The sequence below is a fragment of the Sinocyclocheilus grahami genome, unplaced genomic scaffold, assembly GCF_001515645.1.
Source record: "Sinocyclocheilus grahami isolate Dianchi unplaced genomic scaffold, SAMN03320097.WGS_v1.1 scaffold832.1, whole genome shotgun sequence".
Classification (NCBI taxonomy): Eukaryota; Metazoa; Chordata; class Actinopteri; order Cypriniformes; family Cyprinidae; genus Sinocyclocheilus; species Sinocyclocheilus grahami.
Genome location: NW_015506011.1, coordinates 261636 through 282565, shown reverse-complemented (window position 1 = coordinate 282565; position 20930 = coordinate 261636). Strand labels below are relative to the sequence as shown.

The following is a 20930-nucleotide window of genomic DNA, read 5'->3' as shown; positions in this document are numbered from 1 at the left end:
TGAAATACAACGAAATAATTGAAAAGAAGAATTAACTTAATTAAAAAAAAATTAAAAAGTTTATTTTTCTGACCTCACTGGCAGATATTTGTTTTCATTTTAAGAGAAAACTACATTTTTCACCTGTATTCAGAAAGTCCATTTTAGCAACAGAGATGCAAAAATCGCAAACCTCATAAAAATGAAGAAAACCGACCTTTCTGAATATTAAGCACCTCTTTTCACTGATCTTTTATTTATTTATGTATTTATTTTCCACTTCTTCTTACACACTTCTTTTCAGTAAAATCTAAAAATCCTTGAATCAAGACTTGATAAGCAAAAAGAAAAAAAAGAAAAATTTTGTTTATATTTTGTATACAAATATAAACATGCAATCTTTTGTTACATAAGACATAACTGACTGTGTTTATGTAACCTGTGTGTTTTAAACATAAACCTGTGTGTATTTGACAGTTTAAGCGCAATACGACATGAAAGAGAACTTACTTTAGTACTGAAGTGTCGCGTGACCGTCGCTTCTGTGCGCTCAGAAAACACTACATCAGAAGTTTAAACCGATATGGGTTCAAAACGCATGATTTCAGCACGATAGACATGATAATAAAAACTAAACAGATGCTTTTTTGTATTTGAGGTACTAGGCTCCGCCTTATTCTGGAAAAGGGGGCGGGGAGCATGAGCTCATTTGCATTTAAAGATACAGGCACGAAAACAGTGTGTTTCTGCTTCCACTCAAAACAGGCATTTTCAGAATGATATAATAAATGATCTGTGGGGTATTTTGAGCTGAAACTTCACAGACACATTCTGGGGACACCTGAGATTTATATTACATCTTGTAAAAAGAGGCATAATAGGTGCCCTTTAACAGCTTGAATTAGTTCGTTAGTTTCCATTTTAGTTTAAGTTTTGGTGTTTTTGGTCATTTTAGTGTTTTTGTTTTTTAATATATCTATGTAGTTTATATATATACAGTGGGGAAAATAAGTATTTGATCCCCTGCTGATTTTGTAAGTTTGACCACTTACAAAAAAATTAAGGGTCTATAATTTTTATGGTAGGTTTATTTTAACGGATAGAGACAGAATATCAACAAAAAAATCCAGAAAAACACGTTATATAAAGGTTATAAATTGACTTGCATTTCAGTAAGTAAAATAAGTATTTGATCCCCTACCAACCAGCAAGAATTCTGGCTCTCACAGATTGGTTACGTGCTCAAGTGGAACACAGATTAGTCCTGCCACTTTAAGAAATTACTCCTAATGTCATCTTGTTATGAGTATAAAAGAAACCAGTCCACAGAATGTGTATCTTCCATTCAAACCTCTCCCACCACCATGGGCAAGACCAAAGAGCTGTCAAAGGACGTCAGAGTCATGATTGTAGACCTGCACAAGGCTGGAATGGGCTACAAGACCATCAGCAAGAAACTTTTTGAGAAGGAGACAACAGTTGGTGTGAATATTCGGAAATGGAAGAAATACAAAATAACCATCAATCGGCCTCTGTCTGGTGCTCCATGCAAGATCTCGCCTTATGAGGAAAGGGTGGTCATGATAAAAGTGAGGGATCAGCCCCAAACTACACAGGAGGAGCTTGTTAATGATCTTAAGGCAGTTGGGACAACAGTCGCCAAGCAAACCATTGGTAACACACTACGTTGCAATGAGTTGAAATCATGCAGTGCCCGCAAGGTCCCCCAGCTCAAGAGGGTACATGTACAGGCCCGTCTGAACATCTAAATGATTCAGAGAAGGCTTGGGAGAAAGTGTTGTTGTCACATGAGAACAAAATTGAACTCTTTGGCATCAACTCGACTTGCTGTGTTTGGAGGGAGAGAAATGCTGACTATGACCCCAAGAACACCATCCCTACAGTCAAGCATGGAGGTGGAAACATTATGCTTTGGGGCTGTTTCTCTGCTATGGGTACAGGATGACTTCACCGCATTGAAGGACCGATGGACAGGGCCATGCACCGTAAAATTCTGGATGAAAGCCTCCTTCTCTCAGCCAGAACACTGAAGATGGGTCATGGATGATGGGTCTTCCAGCATGACAATGACCCAAAATACCACCAAGGCAACAAAGGAGTGGCTCAAAAAGAAGCACATTAAGCTCATGGAGTGGCCTAGCCAGTCCCCAGACCTTAATTCTACAGAAAATCTGTGGAGTGAGCTGAAACTTTGAGTTGCTAAGAAACCTTAAGGATTTAGAGAGAATCTTTAAAGAGGAGTGGAACAAAATCCCTCCTGAGATGTGTTCAAACCTGATGACCAACTACAAGACACGTCTTACCTCTGTGCTTGCCAACAAGAGTTTCTCCACCAAGTTTTGCTTGGGGATCAAATACTTATTTGACTCACTGAAATGCAAATCAATTCATAACCTTTGAACAGTGTTTTTTTCCTGGATTTTTTGCTTGATATTCTCTCTATCCGTTAAAATAAACCTACCACAAAAATTATAGACCCTTCATTTCTTTGTAAGTGGGCAAACTTACAAAATCAGTAGGGGATCAAATAATTATTTTCCCCACTGTATATAGTTTTAGTACATCAAGTTACATCAGACTAGAACAACAAACTAAATGACGAAGATGAGAAATGTTTCCTTGGCAACCAGCTGAAATAAAATAGGGTTAATTATTTTAAATATTTGATTTGATTTCAGTCAACATTTCCTTTATTTGCAATAACTATAAGTTGTTTTTTTTTAGTTTTAGTTAACTATAATACAGTTAACAGGGTTGCAAATGTGTGGCACAGCAAAACACACCAAACATTTGCAGTTCCATGTTGTTATGGTTGATCTCACGACAGAACAAACATATGATTTCTGCCTGTAATGCTTTAGACAGTGTTTGTGGATGTGCCGCAGGTTCTGCAGCTCTAGAACAGCCTCCACTAAATTATTCCCTATAAAGAGCAGAATAATAAGACACTGAATCAGTAAACATCAACTACTGAAGCACTTTCTGCTCCAAACTGCATCTGAATGTGAACGGGACTTTGAAATATGATAAGTATGATAAATATGATAATATAATAAGGTAATAATAATAAAAAAGAGATATTATTCCAGTCAGCATCATATTTCTGTCGGTAAAAAGAAGTGTTCAAACCTTAGTAGTGCGTGTGTGTGTGTCTACACAGAGCTAAAAGACATGGACTTAAATCCACAAAAGTCTTATGTAAATTTAAAGACGAATTTGAGTGAAAGTACGTGTGCATTACATCTCATTGCTACGGTTGACCAGTGTTGTGTTGTCCATACGCTCTCATCACATCATCTAAACTGGCGGAGCTCCAGCGTGTGAGTCACTGAATGCTGGAAACGCTCATGTGTGTCTTCTCAAGCTTCATTCACACCCCTGCAGAGGAGCAATCTGGGATCTCGAACCCTTCTCTACCTGCTCAGCCATCTAACACTGGTTACATCTCACTGTATCAGTGACAGAAGCATTAGTAAACAGATGGAATGGAAGCAGTTACGGCTGGAATGTGGAACAGCCGCTTTGTCTTTAGACATACGAGTTCCTGAAGTATCATTAAGAAAGAGCAGGGTGTGGTCAGTGTTGACTTCAGGTGTACGTCACGAGCAGGAGTTTGTTTGAGTATTTATTGTTGCTATGCTACAGAGCCTACGTCATATTTATGTAAGGAACAGAAAAGAAAATGCATCACTTTTACGTCATCCACCAAAAACCTCTCAGAAAGTAATACAGATTTATAAAGGTATAGGACATGTTTTGTTTTTTTAAATCAAAATGATCATTCTGTCATCATTTATTCACTCTCGTGCTCTTCAAACCTGTATGACTTTCTTTCTTTCCCTGGAACATAAAAGAAAATATTTGGTAACCAAACGGTTTTGGTGCCCATTGAACAGAAACCGTTCTCAAATACCTCCTTTTGTGTTTCGCAGAAGAAAGAAAATCGATAAATACATAAATACATAAATACATAAACTGATTTCTAGAACAAACATTCTTAAATCAAGACTTCTTTAATTTAATCAGTTAAAGCAATCAACTTGAGATGCGGATATTTTGCCTTGTTTACTGACAAATTAATTAAAATTAGATGAGTATTTGCTTAAAACAAGAATAAATATCTTGCATTGGCATAATAAAAAAAATCTTTGTTTTTTATGTGAATTCAGTTTTTTTCTGTTTCTGTTTATTTCCCCGTTGGCAGATATTTTTTCTTGCTTTCAGCAAAAACACACTTCATTTGAATTAATCTGTCAGAAAACAATACGTTTCTGTGTCATTTTGAGCATAAACGCTTAAGTTTGATTCATTTTTTCAGAAAACAAGACTTTTTGCTTCTCGGGTAAATTATTTAAAAATCTTGCTTTAAAAAATGTTTAAATATTTGTATCAGAAACCAAGACTAAAATACTAAGTGATATTATTTTTTGCAGTGTACAGAATGACAAGAGGGCGAGTAAATGATCATATAATCTTACATTTTGCTTTAAGTGACTGGCTAATTGCTTAATATAACATTCAAATCCTACTAAGTGAGAACACACAGACTAAGTAAGAGAATCAATGCTAAAATACACAACTTGGGACTGCATTCATTTCTGTTTAAGCCCAGAGCGGAACTCGCTTATAAAACTGAACCATCTTTTTGGGACTTGTCGGTATACAGCTCAGAATTAATTTGAAGCATCATCGTGTTGTATTGTGAGCCTGGAGTCATTTCCCAAATGCAGACAGCACTGGAGTGTATAACAGGCTATTCCTCTGCAATCCTCACCCGCACTGTGTACACATTTGCATGGGTTTATAACAATTCATGATTGCAAAAACCTTAAACCTCATGCATACAGGAGCTTGGTTTACCCGACCAATGAAATCTGAGCCGTGTAAGGCGTCGACGTGCTGATACTATAGAAAAAGCAACACAACACGGCTGTATCGTGTTACTATATCTGTAGCACAGATGAATAATTGGGTTTTGATTTACAGACAATGCATTAATAAATAGCTTGTTTATTTTGTCATCATATGCATGTTATTTAAAAAGCAATGCATACTGCATAACCCCATAAAGTCACAACAAGGTAAACCCACAGACTTGAGTGTACTGGTGTGTTTGCATAGGTGGTGATGACGAAAGCACGGCCAGCCAATAGCATCGCAGTATTTATTTATTTATTTTTGTTTGTTTGTTTGTTCAAGCAAAAGGACAGATTACACCCCAGTGGACAAATGACCAGAGTCACTCCGCTCACTTAATGTAGGCTATTTATTTATGTATTTATTTACACCTTCTTATCTACTTAATACGTCTGAAATTAATTAAAAGGATCCACTTTTATTGTTAGTAGGTCGTATTATAAGCTCCAACGCTAGAATCAGATTTAGCTATAAACTGTAAACATCGCGCAGTTATGATGCGTCTCCATAAATCAACATAACAAAGGAGCCAGTTTAATAATATTATGTTTAGATCTCCTACGTGTGGGAGAAAGATCACTAGGAACGCCAGCCATTAATGTACTAAACGCTTATTGGTCGAGGGGCGGGTCTCTTTGGTTGTTGACGTAGCGCGCGGCCTATCAGCACGGAGAACTCGGAGGCGACTGCGCGTTTGTCCAATGGTAAGCGCCGCTGAGGTTTTGACCTCTGAAAACCGCATCACCGCCCCCATCGTGTCCGTGGCGGAGGAGCGCTATAAAGCAGATCCAGGCAGGAGTTTAAAGGGCAGAGTTGTAAAAACTCCCAGGCAGTGGGGAGTCGGATTGCCTGACGACAGACTCCAAAAAAACAACACGGTTCCTGTTGACTGGAATAATCTTGTCCATAACTGTTAGCTAGGAACCGAAGAGGAGAGGAAAGCACGGGCGTTTAATGTAAGTATCTGGCTGTGGATTATATATGGCATTGCTTCAAAGGGCTAACGTTAGTTTCCTCAAAAATGGTGTTATTCAAACCTGTTTGACTCGGTGGAGCACGAAAGGAGGCGTTAGGCAGAATGACAGCATTCGTTTTACACCAAATGCATTGAAGTACAACAGTGAGCGAGGCTGTCAGTCCCCTAAAATCATCCTTTTGTGCTCCACAACAAAGCGAGGACGCGAAGGCAAACATCTGACGGAGCTGTCATTTTGAGTGCGCTGTCTCTTTAAGAAACGCATTGAAATTCTGATTCCGCGAGACGGAGAGCTGGCTGTTCTTGATAAATGCTCGGTTTCCTCGCGAATAGCTGTCTGAAACGTGCAGTCATGTGAGCTGCTCTCTGTGTCTCTAGTGTACTGTGTGTGTGTGTGTGTGTTTTACGGACATGTCCAATCAGCCCTGCTTGACCCGTACCGAATCCCGTGCCAAAGTTCCTATTTACGCCTAAAACCCGTCGTTTGTTTCTCCGCTGGCTCTCCAGATCGATCGAGCTCCTCCGTTTACAGTTCTGTCGTCAGAATGTTCCCAATACCTATTCGTACTCTCAATGGCCGCGTCTCAAATTCTACGCGTACAGCACGACGCAGCCGACGTCTGCGCAACCGCACTATTTAACGCGTTTCGCTCGCCATACGCGAAGGTTTACGCGAAGGTTTACGCAAAGATTTAGCGTTATATTTGGTGTGCTGGACTCATTTGGTCAAGGCTACACACCCCGTGATGCTATTGGTCGCGAGCTTCGGGAAATCCGATCGCAGGGGTGTTGCGCAACGCGTGTCGCATTGTGTTCGAATGCCCTATATTCACATAAAGGCGTTTTTACGCAACAGTTGGCGGAATAAAGCAGGGAAGAGAATCCGCGTTATGCAATCTCCCTGATGCACAGTCCACTTACACCTTGCATTTAGGCCTCTCACTCTTGTGTCTGTATCAGCTGTGTTTGTTTGCATGGTTTATGAGTCTGCTTCTCAATACCGTGCCTCTTTTCCCCCTTCAAGGAGCGCGAGAGGATTTTCCTGTGTTACAGCAAGCGTTTCTCGTCCACCAGCACTTCTGGGTCCCCACTGAACACCGCACAGACAAACAGCTATGCAGCTCGAAATCCAAGTAGCGCTGAACTTCATCATTTCGTACCTGTACAACAAACTCCCGCGGCGGCGAGTCAACATCTTCGGCGAGGAGCTGGAGAGGCAGCTGAAGAAGAAATACGAAGGACACTGGTACCCCAACAAGCCATACAAAGGATCCGGGTTCAGGTGCATCCACGTGGGCGAGAAGGTGGATCCGGTGGTGGAGGAAGCAGCCAAAGAAAGCGGGCTGGACATCGAGGACGTCCGCAACAACTTGCCTCAGGACCTCAGCGTTTGGATCGACCCTTTCGAGGTGTCCTACCAGATTGGGGAAAAGGGAGCGGTTAAGGTGCTATACGTGGACGATAGCGGCGAGAACGGCTCCGAGCTGGATAAGGAGATCAGAAACAGTTTTAACCCGGAGGCTCAGGTCTTCATGCCAATCAGTGACCCGGTGGGTGTCTCGTCTGAGTCCAGTTCGCCGTCGCCGCCACCGTTTGGCCAGTCGGCGGCCGTCAGCCCGTCCTTCATGCCGCGCTCCACCCAGCCTTTAACCTTCACCACAGCCTCGTTCGCCGCCACCAAATTCGGCTCCACCAAGATGAAGAACAGCAGCCGCAATGGCGGCAAAGTTGCACGCAGCTCTCCCACCAACCTGGGCCTGAATGTCAACAGCCTCCTCAAGCAGAAAGCCATCTCCGGCTCCGTGCATTCGCTCTACGGATTCGGTCTGGGAGCTTCGCCTCCGCAGCAGAAAGCGTCTGCGCTCTCGCCTAACGCCAAGGAGTTCGTGTTCCCCAACCTCCAAGGCCAAGGGAGCTCCGGAGACGCCATGTTCCCGAGTGAGAACCCCCTCAGCCCTCTGCAGTACAGCAATGCCTTCGACGTGTTCGCGGCCTACGGGAGCATCAACGACAAGTCACTCATGGATGGCTTAAACTTAAGTCTCGGCAACATGCAGTATTCAAACCAGCAATTCCAGCCGGTCATGGCTAACTGATGTTCGGATGATTGTTGGCAAAAGGAAAACGAAAGGCAAAGACGCACAACTGTGGATTTGGAAACCAAGATCCCTGTTAGTCACTGATAAGCGCATGTGCCCAAGGGTGTTTGTTTCACACTCTTTGATTATTTTCTCCCTTCGATCTTTCTCTGCCCCCTTGAGTTTGTACTAAAAAGCTTGTTACTTGCACACAGACACACACACAGGTTTGTTTTTGTGAAAAGTGGGGACTCTCCATAGGCGTAATGGTTTTTATACTGTACAGACCGTATATTCTATTGTCCTACACCAACCCTACCCCTAAACCTACCCCTCACAGGAGACTTTCTGCTATTTCAGATTTTCAATACACTCCATTCTGTGTGATTTATAAGCGTTTTGAAAAGTGGGGACATGGGGTAATGTCCTAAAAAGTCACCTTCTCCTTGTCATACCTTTGTCATTATACAAATGCATGTCCTCATTTGTCACAAAAACGCACTCAGACACGCACACAAACACACACTTACATGTCCGAGTTCAATTACATCGGTCAACAAGCATCTTTTCTTTTCCTTTTTTGTCAATAAAGCAAAAAATTATTATTATTTTTACAACCTTTAGGAAAAAAAATACTCTAAAACATTGGAAGAAAAAAAAAGAAAGACAGAAGCTTCAAGTTCTGGCCTCTTACAGTATTTTAAAGTTGGTAAGACTTGGCTGATTTTTAAGAAATTGGCACTAATGCATATATATATCTGGGGTTACAAGGTCTTTTTTTCTAATTGTATAATTTAATTGAGTACAGAGTTTGTAAATTATCAGAGTAAATATATATATATATATTGTTTCTACAACATGGTATTGCATTTATATCTTTTTACTACTCCAGTGATCTGTGATGGCTGCAGAAGCTTTATCTTATAATATATTTTGGTTTTTCTTTTTTTTTTAAATTGCTAAAGAAATTAATCTTTAAAAACGGATAAAAAAAATTCTAAAGATCGTGTACAGAATATTCCTTTAGTGTTGGAATTTCAGTGTAGGACTATGTGCTTTTTTAAAACAAAAAGTTGTATTTTCTGTTAAGAGTTCAACAGATTTTTGCTATATGGACAATGTAATCGTATATATTAATTTTGTACCTACATTGTGCAATACTTGATGATAAAATATGGTATAACAAAGTATTTTGAGTCAGTGTCTTACATGTCAAGAGGGACTGAAATAGTTTATATTAAGTTTGTATTAAAATGCTTGACTGGGCCTGAATGTCAACAGCCTCCTCAAGCAGAAAGCCATCTCCGGCTCCGTGCATTCGCTCTACGGATTCGGTCTGGGAGCTTCGCCTCCGCAGCAGAAAGCGTCTGCGCTCTCGCCTAACGCCAAGGAGTTCGTGTTCCCCAACCTCCAAGGCCAAGGGAGCTCCGGAGACGCCATGTTCCCGAGTGAGAACCCCCTCAGCCCTCTGCAGTACAGCAATGCCTTCGACGTGTTCGCGGCCTACGGGAGCATCAACGACAAGTCACTCATGGATGGCTTAAACTTAAGTCTCGGCAACATGCAGTATTCAAACCAGCAATTCCAGCCGGTCATGGCTAACTGATGTTCGGATGATTGTTGGCAAAAGGAAAACGAAAGGCAAAGACGCACAACTGTGGATTTGGAAACCAAGATCCCTGTTAGTCACTGATAAGCGCATGTGCCCAAGGGTGTTTGTTTCACACTCTTTGATTATTTTCTCCCTTCGATCTTTCTCTGCCCCCTTGAGTTTGTACTAAAAAGCTTGTTACTTGCACACAGACACACACACAGGTTTGTTTTTGTGAAAAGTGGGGACTCTCCATAGGCGTAATGGTTTTTATACTGTACAGACCGTATATTCTATTGTCCTACACCAACCCTACCCCTAAACCTACCCCTCACAGGAGACTTTCTGCTATTTCAGATTTTCAATACACTCCATTCTGTGTGATTTATAAGCGTTTTGAAAAGTGGGGACATGGGGTAATGTCCTAAAAAGTCACCTTCTCCTTGTCATACCTTTGTCATTATACAAATGCATGTCCTCATTTGTCACAAAAACGCACTCAGACACGCACACAAACACACACTTACATGTCCGAGTTCAATTACATCGGTCAACAAGCATCTTTTCGTTTCCTTTTTTGTCAATAAAGCAAAAAATTATTATTATTTTTACAACCTTTAGGAAAAAAAATACTCTAAAACATTGGAAGAAAAAAAAAGAAAGACAGAAGCTTCAAGTTCTGGCCTCTTACAGTATTTTAAAGTTGGTAAGACTTGGCTGATTTTTAAGAAATTGGCACTAATGCATATATATATCTGGGGTTACAAGGTCTTTTTTTCTAATTGTATAATTTAATTGAGTACAGAGTTTGTAAATTATCAGAGTAAATATATATATATATATTGTTTCTACAACATGGTATAGCATTTATATCTTTTTACTACTCCAGTGATCTGTGATGGCTGCAGAAGCTTTATCTTATAATATATTTTGGTTTTTCTTTTTTTTTTAAATTGCTAAAGAAATTAATCTTTAAAAACGGATAAAAAAAATTCTAAAGATCGTGTACAGAATATTCCTTTAGTGTTGGAATTTCAGTGTAGGACTATGTGCTTTTTTAAAACAAAAAGTTGTATTTTCTGTTAAGAGTTCAACAGATTTTTGCTATATTATGGACAATGTAATCGTATCTATTAATTTTGTACCTACATTGTGCAATACTTGATGATAAAATATGGTATAACAAAGTATTTTGAGTCAGTGTCTTACATGTCAAGAGGGACTGAAATAGTTTATATTAAGTTTGTATTAAAATGCTTGAAATAATAATATGCTTGTCTTTTCTTTTTTTATTTGACATTTGCACCCTGGCCTTTTTCAATAAAAGAGAATTTAGGCAAGAATAAACTACTGGTGTTCCTTTTTCTTCCATGTTACGAAATGAGCATCATTCATCAGTAATTTAATAATTCATGTCATGATTTGCAGGATCTTACATTTGATCGGATATCGACATGCTTAAATAAAAGACTTTGACAAGAGAGAATATGATTCAGATTCAAAATGATTGCTGAAGCAAAAAATGGCCCCTAATGAACATGTAAGGTACTCAAAAACACTTCTAAAAATGACATTTTTCTTAAGTTCTCAAATGTTTTTGGCAGATTAGACTGGAGCAAATGATGAGCCAAAAAGTGGCCATGCATAATCATTTCTGACCTTCTCAGAATTAAATGCATGCATTAAGAACTGAACGTGATAATTCCTGTCTGAAAGCAGCTGGATGTTGTGCTAAACAGTCAAACACTGCAGTGCGTAATGAACGTGTGCTTTCTGTAAGGTGACCTTTAGAAGATTAATAAGAGCTTTGGCTGATTCATTCATTTCTGTGTCTGTGTTATAACTAAAACTAATGATCAGGTGGCATTTCCTCATGGCTCACAGGTGAGAAACTCTTAAAAATCTGAACTGTAAACCATTTTGGAGCACAATCCCAAATGCGGTGAACGTTGAAAACAAATCACTCGTGTTTGCTCTTATTGCATTGCATTGAGAGGCTTATTGCAATAGTGCAGCGCAACAATTAAGCTTCAAATGGCCACTTTGTTTGTGCAAAGCCTCCGTGAGAGCGAGCGTTTTGAGATTACACTGGTCATGGCATTCACAATGTGCACTTGTTTATTTTTAATACTGCAGTTTGAGACTTCGCTGATGCCAGCGTGGATGCAGATACAGCGCCATCTGCTTATCTCAAGTGTGTTTTGGCAGTGGCAGTTATTTTGGTTGCAACTTAAGCATATCAACATGAGGAAAACCAGGTTATTTGACGATGTGTTTTCTTATATGCACTAGGCTTGGTTCGAAAGACATGAACAAACACCAAATCTTTTTATTACAGCGACCCGATGCATGTTTGATATTGTCTGGAGTGACTCCAAACCTTTAGGGAAGGATGTGCAAAGCATAAAATAAATAAAAGATGCATATTGCAGTAGAAAGTCCACATATTAGAAATAATGTGGACTTTCTATTGCAGTATGCATCTTTTATTTTCTTTTATGCTTTGCATGTCCTACCCATACAGCAAAAAACAAAAACAACAAAAACATTTAAATTACAAAGAAAAATTATTTGCTAAAATACGTTCCAAGATATATTTACTTATGTTTTTTACTACTATATTTAAAAAATATATATATAAATATATTTTTTAATAAAAATATATTTTATATATAAAATACATTTTGCCCTCCATATATTTAAATCCAAGAAAATACATTGAAAATACATCACATAAAATACGTATTATTTATAACATAACACACTAGTATAAAATTCAGCAAGAAACATACTTTACAATGTTCCAAAAAAATACTGGATACTGTATACATATTATTATTATTATTAAATCATTGTAATCTAGGCTTTTCCATCCACATTTGCATTCAGCCCATATATTGTGAGACTGGAAATGTATTTTCTTGCACCTGAAATACATTTTGAAATATATATTGATATATTAAGGTTGGAACTAAATATATGTCAATTTCAATAATATATTTAATTGAGCTTCGCTGCTTATAACATATATTTAGCAAACAAATTAAATAAAAAAATTTTCCTGGCCAATATATATATATGTCATATGATATGAGGCACATTTCAGGCACTACTGAAACAATTTCCTGAGAATCTCATAAACATATAGATGTAATATTATACACTTCAGATTTAGTTTCCAGCTCCTTCTGATCCATCGCCAGTGTCTATGCTATAGTAAAGCACAAGCATTTGAAGGCAGTGCAAGCCACTTTACCACAACGTGATCTTTCCCAGCGTGCTGCAGATCTTTCAGAGACACACTGTACGCTATGAGAGCAGTCCATCAAGGTCAGTAACAGGTCAGGATCTGGACACAGTCAGATCAGAATACCTCCGATGGGCCTTTCTTTGCATCAGCAGCATTACACCGTCCGCTGCAGACATGCACACAGCTTTGAGCTGCATGTGAAATGCATCGGCACGTTACGTATTGTTCTCAGTCAGAGGTGTTTTTCTGTAGTCTTGCTCTTATGTGCGTGAAGTTCAACACCCTCAGTAAAAATGTGTGACTTCTGCGTGAGGAACAGCTTGCAAGTCAGGAACATCTGGTGAATGATACTAGACATTTTGTAACTTGCATAATGTAAAAAATAATTTTTTTAAAAATTTGTAAATAAACCAACGATTATTGGAGTATGTTTTACAAGAAAATACTATTTCATCTATGCAAAAGACCACTGAAAAATAGGTGAATCAGAACATGACACCGACTGTGACGCTACAGTCGGGATCACTAATCGTTACGCCCCCAATATTTGCATAAACCCGCCCATGTTCTATGCCAGCCTCCAGCCGAATCATCAGAAGTTCTGCAAGAAACAAGCGAGGTCAACAGCGGAAATGGCAGATCATGGAAATAAATGTAATGTTCCAGGCTGTGCAGGGGATGTGATGGTGTCTGTATTCAGAAAGGCACGGAAAGCAAATAACACGTTCTAATAAAATAACGCCAGCCACTAAAGGGACATGGTTAGCTGCTTGCTGGCGGAAGCCTGTTACATTACAGTACATTAGATTTCACTTAGCACATAAACAGAGTAAGGAGAGATGACTGAGGATGATGGCGAATGATTTACAGATCCTGAGCACCACTGACAAGCATCTGATCTTGTCAAACGTGTGGTAAGTACTGCCGCTGTAGTTTACACGGAGCACGTGCGATCGCAAAACTCGAAAGTGAAAGTAAAAAGTGATCGTGCATTCGCATATCTCCGCATATTAATAGAGCTTGCAAGATTGTAAATAAACCAACAATTATTGGAGTATGTTTTACAAGAAAATACTATTTCAGTGCCCGCATTTTAAATACAGTATAATTACCCAGCGATATAACTGCGAGAGACAGTATTGAAATATATATTTTCCCTGTCAAACGTGTGGTAAGTACTGCCGCTGTATTTTACACGATCGCAAAACTCGAAAGTGAAAGTAAAAAGTGATTGTGCATTCGCATATCTCCGCATATTAATAGAGCTTGCAAGACTGTAAATAAACCAACGATTATTGGAGTATGTTTTACAAGAAAATACTATTTCAGTGCCCGCATTTTATATACAGTATAATTACCCAACGATATAACTGCGAGAGACAGTATTGAAATATATATTTTCCCTGTGTTTCCTTCCTGCTGTGTGAGCTACTGAAATGAGCCGCGCTGTGAAACAGCCAATCAGAGCAGAGCTCAACATTATTATTCATGAGCCTTCCAAATAAGGTAATAACAGACCATTTCATTCTAGGGATAAATCCTAGGGTTGCAAATGGACATACAAAACCTTTTCTGGAGATTTTTTGCCCTTATCTAAGCCACATACCTTCTATGTAGATATCAGAGAACGATTTAAAATATTGTATCAATGCATTCTATGGCACCTTTAATTATCTGTTAAATGTGCTCGCAATTTCTGAGGGAAAGTTGTTTCAGAGTACACACAAAAAAAAACAAAAAAACATTTTCTATCAATTGTTCATGCTTGTCTCAGGTGATAATAATAATAATAATCTATATATCTATCTATAAAATTCAAAATATTTTTTAAATTTATAGAAACAATGCATTCCCCCATACCAAAAGAAACTTAGTTTCTAAACCTATTCAAGAAAATATTGTTCTTATAATTAAAAAAAACAAAAAAACTCTAGATTATATTATTGCACAGCTCTTTATATAAAGTTGGATATAAGTATGTCCAGCTTTATCTGCATACGTGCAATACACTCATAAACCGATATATGATCCAATCTCAACTGCTTGACTTTTGGAAACATCTCAAAATGTAACTATATTATTGCACAGCTCTAATCTGCTAAATGCAATGATAAGACATGACGATATTAAGATATTAAACATTCACATCATGATTTTCTGGAAAGCTGCTTTGAAGCAACACATATTGTGAAAAGCGCTACAAATGAATCTATTGACTTCAAGAATCATTCACAACCTTTCACTAAACACTCACCCACACATCTCAGGCGAGCTGATGGCGTGACGTGCGCGAGAGCGAAGCATGATTGTTACAGATGGCTTATAGCTCAGCTCATAACGCTCAGCTGCTAATAGAGCACAACAGCAGCGCTGAAGAGCTCAAACAGTAACCACAGACCCTCTTACACCACTTACACAGCGCCGCCGCTGATGTGTTTGCTGTTCTGGCCTGTGTAATTTCAATGCCTCCCTACAGCTCTCTCCAGAAGCTGGACACAGTTCCCTGTGTAATCTAGCAGCATTAGACGATGTGTCTGTGTCTGTAAACCAGCTGTGACTTCATCAGAGCCGAGCCGATCATGTCCTGACGTCTGTAATTCTAGTGAATCATTCATTCTAACCAGTCCACTTCTCTCATATAGTGGCAGAAGTTTGATTCAGTTTAGTTTGCTTAAATGATTTGTTTAAATGAACAGATTTACAAAAACAATTACCTAATTTGTCATTTTAGTCCTTGTACTATGTACTGTTTTTTACTTTTATAATTTTTGTACAGTTATTTAATATTTATATATTTAATATTTTGATATAACATATTTATGTGTGTGTGTTTAAATATTTTATTTAATTTAACATGCATTTTACCTATTCAAGTTTGATTCAGTCATCCTTATTTAGAGTCAGTCCTGTGTTTTTGAATATTAAAATTCTATATTTAAATATTTACACAACAATTAGTTATCATTTCAATTACACACACATACATCATTTTAAGTTTTTATATTTTATACTATTTATATATATATATATATACTGATTTTGTCAAGTTTGATTCAATCATTCATTTAAAATGTTTTTAAATGAGCAAAAATATCCAATATCCAATTAAAGTAATATACAATTTGAATCCTTGGACTGTGTAATGTATTTTTGACTATTATAATTATATATAATTATATAATTATATTTAATATATTTAGTATTTAAATATTTACATTATAATTAGTTGTACTTTTAATTATATTTTACTAATAATTAAATTATATATATATATATATATATATATATATATATATATATTAGATTTATATATATTAAATTATATTACTATTATAAATTAATATTATATATTTTTATTGTATTTAGTATACATTTTACCTGTCACCCATATTGAAATACAATTTTATATATTTATATACAATTATATATTTAATTATTTTAATTTATTTTAATTTTAATTTAATTAAATGTTAATAATTTAAAAAAATATTATTATTATTATTAAATTATATAAAACTATATATAATATTGTATTATTATTTATTATTTCAAATCATGGTTTCCTTAGTTTAGCCACACTTTTAAAGCAGCTTCTCAGCACTGTATCTCAGTAGAGCTCGTGACGGGACGCTGTCTGGTTCTGCTTTCCCGTCTGACGCAGGCCATCGCTGCTTTAATCCGCCTCGTGTGCCACCGTAAGCCTTCCTTTAGCTCTTCATAAATGGGTTTGAGTTCAGGAAGCGCTGAGTCGCAATATGGGCTCACACGGAAACACCCCGTATACGTCAGAGCCGAGGAATTCCTCTCTGATTCAACGCAAAGGAATCCCGGTTGCTTTGTGATGTATAGGAAACTATTGGCGCTTTAACGCAGGGCATGACCTCAGTGTCACATGACACACACTACCAAAACATTAGGCTTTTCTTAGCCTGAGGGCCGTGTTTTGGCTCTGTTTCTTGGAGTTTGCTTGTGAAACCTCATCTTAATGTGGTCTAATGCAACTGCAATGTCATACTAGGATCCGGCGAGGTAAATAATCAGTGCTGCTCTCGGAGGATCTCACCTGTCTAAGTTATTCAGCAGCACAGAAATTGAGTCGCAATATGGGCTCACACGGAAACACCCCGTATACGTCAGAGCCGAGGAATTCCTCTCTGATTCAACGCAAAGGAATCCCGGTCAGGTGCTTTGTGATGTATAGGAAACTATTGGCGCTTTAACGCAGGGCATGACCTCAGTGTCACATGACACACACTACCAAAACATTAGGCTTTTCTTAGCCTGAGGGCCGTGTTTTGGCTCTGTTTCTTGGAGTTTGCTTGTGAAACCTCATCTTAATGTGGTCTAATGCAACTGCAATGTCATACTAGGATCCGGCGAGGTAAATAATCAGTGCTGCTCTCGGAGGATCTCACCTGTCTAAGTTATTCAGCAGCACAGAAAGCCAAGGCCTCACTGATGTGCTATATGATTTTCAATAAAGGTCATAATAGGATGGAAAAAAATCCATGACTCGTATGACTTCTCCTGAAAGAGTAGAAGCACATATCATTGCAAATTTAAATAGCAAGAGTTTTAAAGATTTTTAAAGATTTAGAGATTTTTGTCTTGTTTTCCAGTGAAAAAACTAAATCTCCCAGGTTATAAAACCTTTGTTTTAAAATGTTTCTAAAACATTGAAATGTCCAGGTTTTATAGTTAACAAAAAACAACGTTCTACTAACTTTATTTCCATCCAAAAATATAATGTTATTTGATCATTTATTTTTTTTATTTTTATTCCAAGAACGTTAAAAAGTAATTTTCTTGTCGTGAAAAAAAAAGTCCATCAAGTACAAATAACATCAGAACATTTTGAGAATGTTGATCTAAGAACATTTTTTCTCAACTTCATGAGAACATATATCAAATATTAATAAAGTTGTAAGAACGTTCCATAAACATTACTTTAAGAAGATTTCGTCCCAACATTTATATAACTTTTAAAAAACGTAAGTGAGAACGTTTCCTGTATATGAGAAGCGAAATGGTTTAAGATATTAAGTCTTGCTTTCTGAAAATGTATCAAAATTAAGTAACAAGCAAAAACATCTGCCTATGGGGTCAGAAAAAGAAACTTAATTCAAAAAGAAAACACATGATGATTTTTCTCACCCCATTGGCAGAGATTATGTCTTGTTTTAAGCAAAAACTGTATTTTAAGTCATTTTGTTTCAAGTAAATGTATCTTGATTTAGATATTTTTCTGGAAAACAAGATTCAGAAATCATTTTTGCTTTGTGTTAATTAATTTTTACTATCCTGTTAGCTTTGAGACTGTATATGCTGGTGTACTTTTAATTTTAAGTTTAGCACACATACACATTTACAGTGTTCAGTTATTCTCCACCAGATCAAAAATATTGACTTATCATGTTTGTAAGGCTATTTTAAAAAAGGAAAACACTTTGATATGTCATGTGCAAACTTCCTAATCCAATAATACAGATATGGGTTACAAACTGTAAGTGCATCAGTCTCAATATTGCGAAGTGATTCATGAATTTTGGGAGCAACGTCAAAAATCATCTCAGTATATGCCAGAAATGCATCTGAAAAGACGAACCACGGTCACAAGTCAAAGCTGGTTGAGAAGGAAAGTTGCTAAAGACCACAAAAGAAAAACCTCTGAGACCACAGTAAACAGACTAAGAAAGTTTCACGCAGGTTGATAAGCTGAAAAAAATATTTTAACATTTTAGCCACGCCCCTGAGTGCAAGATGAGTCATCCCTACGTTTAACTCTTTTTCCCGGAAAGAAAAATTTGTTTTTAAATGTAAGTTTTGTCCACATTTATTACTACACTAGCATAGAGATGACCTCAAGTCTATCATTTATTGACTAAAAGCCATAAAACTCATAGAGTCTTATGCCAAGTGTCAATAACAGAATATCTAAATAAAAACAGAATACAGAGGTTTTAGAGTTTCTAATGCAAAATAAGTTTTAAGAGTTCCATCGTTTTTTAAGTTAAGAGTGTTTCCATAATGATGGAAGATCCATTTATGGTTCCCTGAAGAAGCTTTATGAGAACTTTTTTTTTTCTTAGTGTGAAGAATATTTTAATAACTGTGGATCCATGATGAAAACATAAAGAACGTTTTCTCCAATGGAAAGGCTCAATGGAGGTTCTTCATGCTGATGCCAATAAAAAAAACGTTATTTTTAAGAGTTTACAGAATTCGCTACAGGAGGCCTTTGTTCGCCCCCCGGAGCCGTGTGAGACACTGTTTTTATGGATGGGTGCTTTTTATTTAACTTCTTTTGGACTGATGCATGCAACACCCGCTGAGTCGCATTAAACAGCTTGAAAGATCAAAGACAATTTTTAATATAACTCCGACTGAATTCGTCTGAAAGAAGAAAGTCATATACACCTAGGATGACTTGAGGGTGAGTAATTTGTGGGCTAATTTTCATTTTTGGGTGAACTAACCCTTTAAAGCCAATACAACTCACATTTTCATTTCATAGGGTCTTCAAAGGGCCAACAACAGGGCATCTAAATAAACAGAGATTTTAGAGTTTCTAATGCAAAAGAAGTTGTATTTAAAGAGTTCCACCATTTTTTTTAAATAAAGGTTCCAAATAGAGTGTTTCCACAGCAATGCCACAGAAGATCCATTTCCAGTGAACAGTTCTTAAAAGAACCATTTTTTCACTCTTAAAAATAAAGGTCATTTATTGGCATCAAGGGTTCAATGAAGAACCTTTAACATCCATAGAATCTCTCCATTCCACAAAAGGTTCTTTACAGTGGAAAAAGCTTCATTATTGTTATTCAAATGTTTTTCAGAATAAAAAATGATTCTTGTAAGAAATGTTTACTGAAATGTTCTTCTAAATGGTTCTTCTGTGGCACTGCTGTGAAAAATCCCTTTTGGAACCTTTATTTTTAAGAGTGTAAAGAAAATATGTGTCCCTGCAGCACAAAAGCAGTGTTGAGTCGCTGGGGGATATTTGTAGCAATAGCCAACAATACATTGTATGGGTCAAAATTATACATTTCTCTTTTATGCCAAAAATCATTAGGATATTAAGTAAAGATCATGTTCCATGAAGATATTTTGTAAATCTCCTACCGTAAATATATCAAAACTTAATGTTTGATTAGTAATATGCATTGCTAAGAACTTCATTTGAACAACTTTAAAGATGATTTTCTCAATATTTAGATTTTTTTGCACCCTCAGATTCCAGATTTTCAAATATTGTCCTCTCCTAACAAACCATACATCAATGGAAAGATTATTTAAACAGCTTTCATACGTTGTATAAATCTCAATTTCGAAAAATGTACTGGTTTTATGGTTCAGGGTCACACTGTAATAATTTAAAGAAACTTTTTTTCACTATAAAGAGCCTTTTGTCCAATGGACAGGTTCCATGGATGTTAAAGGTTCTTTATGGAACCATCAATGCCAATAAAGAACCTTTCTTTTTGCATGCAGTGGCGGAAAAGTCTGAGACCACAATAAAAAAGCAGACAAAGTTTCACTCAGATGAATATACTGATGAAATAGGACAGATGCAACATTTGACGAGTGCTCTCAGACTTTTGTCCTGTTGGCTCTCAGGGTTTCTGGGCTGTGTGAGAACTCGAGCCGAATAAGCAGGATGAATTACCGCGTTTCACTCCTGTTTGAGCTCATAACTGAGCCTCAGCGCACATTCACTCAGTAGTAAGCACATCCTTAAACTCACAGCTTGGCCCAGCGATCAGTCAAAAGGAGAGCTGAGGTCACTGAAGGTCTGTTTAGAAAAGAGCACACATAATAATTGCCACCATGCTGGGAAGCCTTTTAAAGAGCCTATTCTTGTACATGAGAAACCTTCTCTGACTCCAGATTATTGATTCCATTGAGTTCGTGTTGAGAATGAGGGTCTGAGCAATAAACTCGCGATTTAGTACACGTTTTAAGCTTTTTGTATCCTAGAAGTATGTATTTGAGCAAACGGCATGAAGTTTTCTTCGTACGTATGCTTTATTGAAACAAGAAATTGAGCCACTGAAGAACTTGGCAACCTGTTTTTTACTCATTAGGTTTTAGTTACGCCACGAACCATGATTGGTAGTC

At 37.4% G+C, this 20930-nt stretch overlaps 1 protein-coding gene and 1 long non-coding RNA gene across 2 annotated transcripts; one reads left to right on the top strand and one right to left on the bottom strand.

Annotated features, from left to right (window-relative positions):
• Positions 1–3136: 3136 nt before the first annotated feature.
• LOC107562680 (uncharacterized) lies at positions 3137–6909 on the bottom strand. The gene is made up of 3 exons (XR_001606013.1): positions 6277–6909; positions 4897–4899; positions 3137–3152 (listed from the first exon to the last, which is right to left on the bottom strand). It is a non-coding gene; the product is annotated as an uncharacterized lncRNA (long non-coding RNA).
• LOC107562678 (protein Tob1-like) lies at positions 5711–8240 on the top strand. Its single transcript, XM_016247366.1, has 2 exons — positions 5711–5873; positions 6918–8240. The coding sequence occupies exon 2, from the start codon at positions 7009–7011 to the stop codon at positions 7987–7989; it is 981 nt and encodes a 326-aa protein (XP_016102852.1). The 5' UTR covers positions 5711–5873; positions 6918–7008; the 3' UTR covers positions 7990–8240.
• The last annotated feature ends 12690 nt before the right edge of the window (positions 8241–20930 follow it).